The sequence below is a fragment of the Taurulus bubalis genome (assembly GCF_910589615.1).
Source record: "Taurulus bubalis genome assembly, chromosome: 5".
Taxonomy (NCBI): Eukaryota; Metazoa; Chordata; class Actinopteri; order Perciformes; family Cottidae; genus Taurulus; species Taurulus bubalis.
In genome coordinates this window covers 2,816,303-2,819,347 of record NC_136593.1, presented here as the reverse complement: position 1 = coordinate 2,819,347, position 3,045 = coordinate 2,816,303, and the positions used below count along the sequence as shown (strand labels likewise).

General features: G+C 42.9%; 1 protein-coding gene across 1 annotated transcript; it reads left to right on the top strand.

The window, feature by feature from the left end:
- Positions 1-454: 454 nt before the first annotated feature.
- On the top strand, positions 455-2,599 carry LOC306736429 (nuclear factor 7, ovary-like; the record flags this gene model as incomplete). Its single annotated transcript, XM_079218064.1, has 1 exon — positions 455-2,599. The coding sequence occupies one exon, from the start codon at positions 455-457 to the stop codon at positions 1,616-1,618; it is 1,164 nt and encodes a 387-aa protein (XP_079074190.1). The 3' UTR covers positions 1,619-2,599.
- Between the last annotated feature and the right edge of the window lie 446 nt (positions 2,600-3,045).

Genomic DNA, 3,045 nt, shown 5'->3' with positions numbered 1-3,045 from the left:
AATTAATTAATAATTAATAACAATGTGAAGATGAAGGTGAAAACGTTCCTCCTGCAGATGAAATGAGGTAAAACCTGTTAACCGGTGAGCTGTGGAGGTGTTTGTGGAATGAAACACACCTCTGTGTTCCAGGTGAAGCGTTTAGCAGAGGAGGAGTCACAAAGCTCCGCCCCTCACCTGACTCACCTAAGACAAACAGTTTGTGCTTCTTCTTCACTAAAGAGACACACAGACTGAAAGAGAGACGATCAGATTCACCTTCAGACCAAACTAACAACTTCCTCTGAGTGAGTTCAGCTGCAGGAGAGAAAAGAGGAACACTACAACACTGCTGCTTCAACCTGCTGACACTCCACACCCTGAATGTGAGTTTGACTCAACACAGTGAAGCTATAGAGGAGGAGGGAGCCATGACTCATGTACTTTCTGTGTTTCAGCTTCACTCAGAGACAACATGGCTTCCAGATCAGAGGAGGATCTCTGCAGTCTGCACTCTGAGAAACTGAGACTCTTCTGTCTGGACCATCAGCAGCCAGTGTGTCACATCTGCAGAGACTCAGAGAAACACACTGACCACAGATTCAGACCCATCGATGAAGCTGCTCCACAACTCAAGAAGAAGCTTCAGAAAACTCTGAAGTCCTTAAAGGAGAAGTTAAAGGTCTTTAAACAAGTTAAAGTGAAGTCTGATCAAACAGCAAAATACATGAAGGTCCAGGCCCGACGCACAGAGAGGCAGATTCAGGATCAGTTTAAGAAGCTTCACCAGTTTCTGGAGGAGGAAGAGGAGGCCAGGATGGCTGCACTGAGGGAGGAAGAGGAGCAGAAGAGTCAGATGATGAAGGAGAAGATGGAGGCTCTGAGCAGAGAGATAGCAGCTCTTTCAGACACAGTCAGAGCCACAGAGGACGAGCTGAGAGCTGAAGACGTCTCATTCCTCAACAACTACAAGGCTGCAGTGGAACGAGTCCAGCAGCGCCCCCTGCTGGAGGATCCACAGCTGCTCTCAGGAGCTCTGATAGACGAGGCCAAACACCTGGGCAACCTGACCTTCAACATCTGGACCAAGATGAAGGACCTGGTCTCCTACACTCCTGTGGTTCTGGACCCAAACACTGTTCATCCAAGACTCATCCTGTCTGAAGATCTGACCAGTGTGACACGAGGAGAGAAACAGAAGCTTCCTGATAATCCAGAGAGGTTTGACTATTTCCGGTCTGTTCTGGGCTCTGAGGGATTTAACTCTGGGACTCACAGCTGGGATGTCGAGGTAGGAGACAGTGTAGTCTGGTTACTTGGTGTGTTAGCAGAGTCTGTCCAGAGGAAGGGATACATAGAGTCCGGATTATGGATAATAGAGTTCTTTGTAGATAATTACTCATCATGGTCACCATCAACTCTATCCACTGCTCTCGTCGTGCAGAAAAAGCCTCAGAGGATCAGAGTGAATCTGGACTGGAACAGAGGAAAGCTGTCGTTCTCTGATCCTGATACTAACACACACATACACACCTTCACACACACTTTCACTGAGAGGATGTTTCCATTTTTTGACACTTTTAAGAATCTGAAGATATCACAACTGAAGGTCTGTGTGTCGGTGGAACAGAACAGTTAGAGAAGAAGAGAAAAGTTCAGCTGTATTCGTCTCATTACTGAAAAGATTCATTTAATTTACTTCCGCTTAGTTTGGTTTTATTTTATTTTGGTTTTCAATTAGTTCAACAACCTGCTTTTCATTTCTTTTGTCAACCTTTCTACAAGTAAAAACCTTCCTTTGAGGAAGACTTGTTGACGTCCGTAAACAAAGAAAAGAGGCGTTAAACACAACAGGAACGATCTCATCATGAAGGGACTCTACATGTAACTGTTCTTTTTGTTACCGTTTGTGTAGCGTTCTGACCTCGTTCCTGAAAAAGACATTTCATTTGTTTAATGCCGGTTGCTCCGACTCTCCTCCAAGGCGTGAGGAAAGGAGGCGAGGAATGGAATGGAGGATGTACACACTGGGAAATGAGAGTCCTGCGTTTATAAAAAACAATCTTTAAATGGAGCTGCAGCGGACGATTATGAAACATGTATTATGTACTAATCAATAACTTGTTAAAGGGCCCCTGTGTGTGTTTGTGTGCATATTAGAGTGTTTAGTGTGTATTAGCAAGTGTTACTGTGTGTGTATAAGTGTGTGTGTTAGCCTGTGCTAGTGTGTGTTAAAGTGTTCGTTACTGTGTGTTAGTGTATGCTAGTGTATATCATTGTGTATTATTGTCTGTTAGTGGGTATTAGTGTATATTATTGTGTATTATTCTCTGTTAGTGGGTAATAGTGTATATATTATTGTGTATTATTGTCTGTTAGTGGGTATGAGTGTATATTAGTGGGTGTTATTGTCTATTAGTGGGTATTAGCAGTGGTGTATAAAGTACCCAAAAGCCATACTTGAGTAAAAGTAAAGATACTTTACTGGAAAATGAATCCAGTAAAAGTGAAAGTCACCTATTTGAATACTACTTGAGTAAAAGTCTTAAAATATCTGATATTTACTGTACTTAAGTATTGAAAGTAAAAGTACAAGTCAATGTTGTTAATAAAAAAGCAAAGGGTCAGAATTTTGAGAATGATGAAGTTTATTCTTTTAAGTGCTGTGGCGACTATGACCAAGGACAAGGAGTTGTTAGCTGTGATCCATCCAGGAGCTTTCTCTGAAACAGTGAGAGAAATACATGTTGTTAGCATAACAACTTTAGCTAGCCCCACTTACTACACACACTTGCATGCATTTCCAACTCCGACGAGGTTCAAATGACGCGTTTGACGCACCACGAATAGCGTGTTTGAATTTTTTTCAAACTCTGGTGAAAAATTTGCATGGCGCTGAGTCGCGAAAGCCAATCAGCTGTCACTGATGTTCAGCCCGTCACTGCCATCCTGCCGCTGTTGCAGGGTCTAATATGCAGTTTAGCCCATCACTGATTAAAGATATAAATGAGTGACGTACAATTTATCCAATCAGCGCCCTAAAAAACATCCACGGAGGCGCCCCAC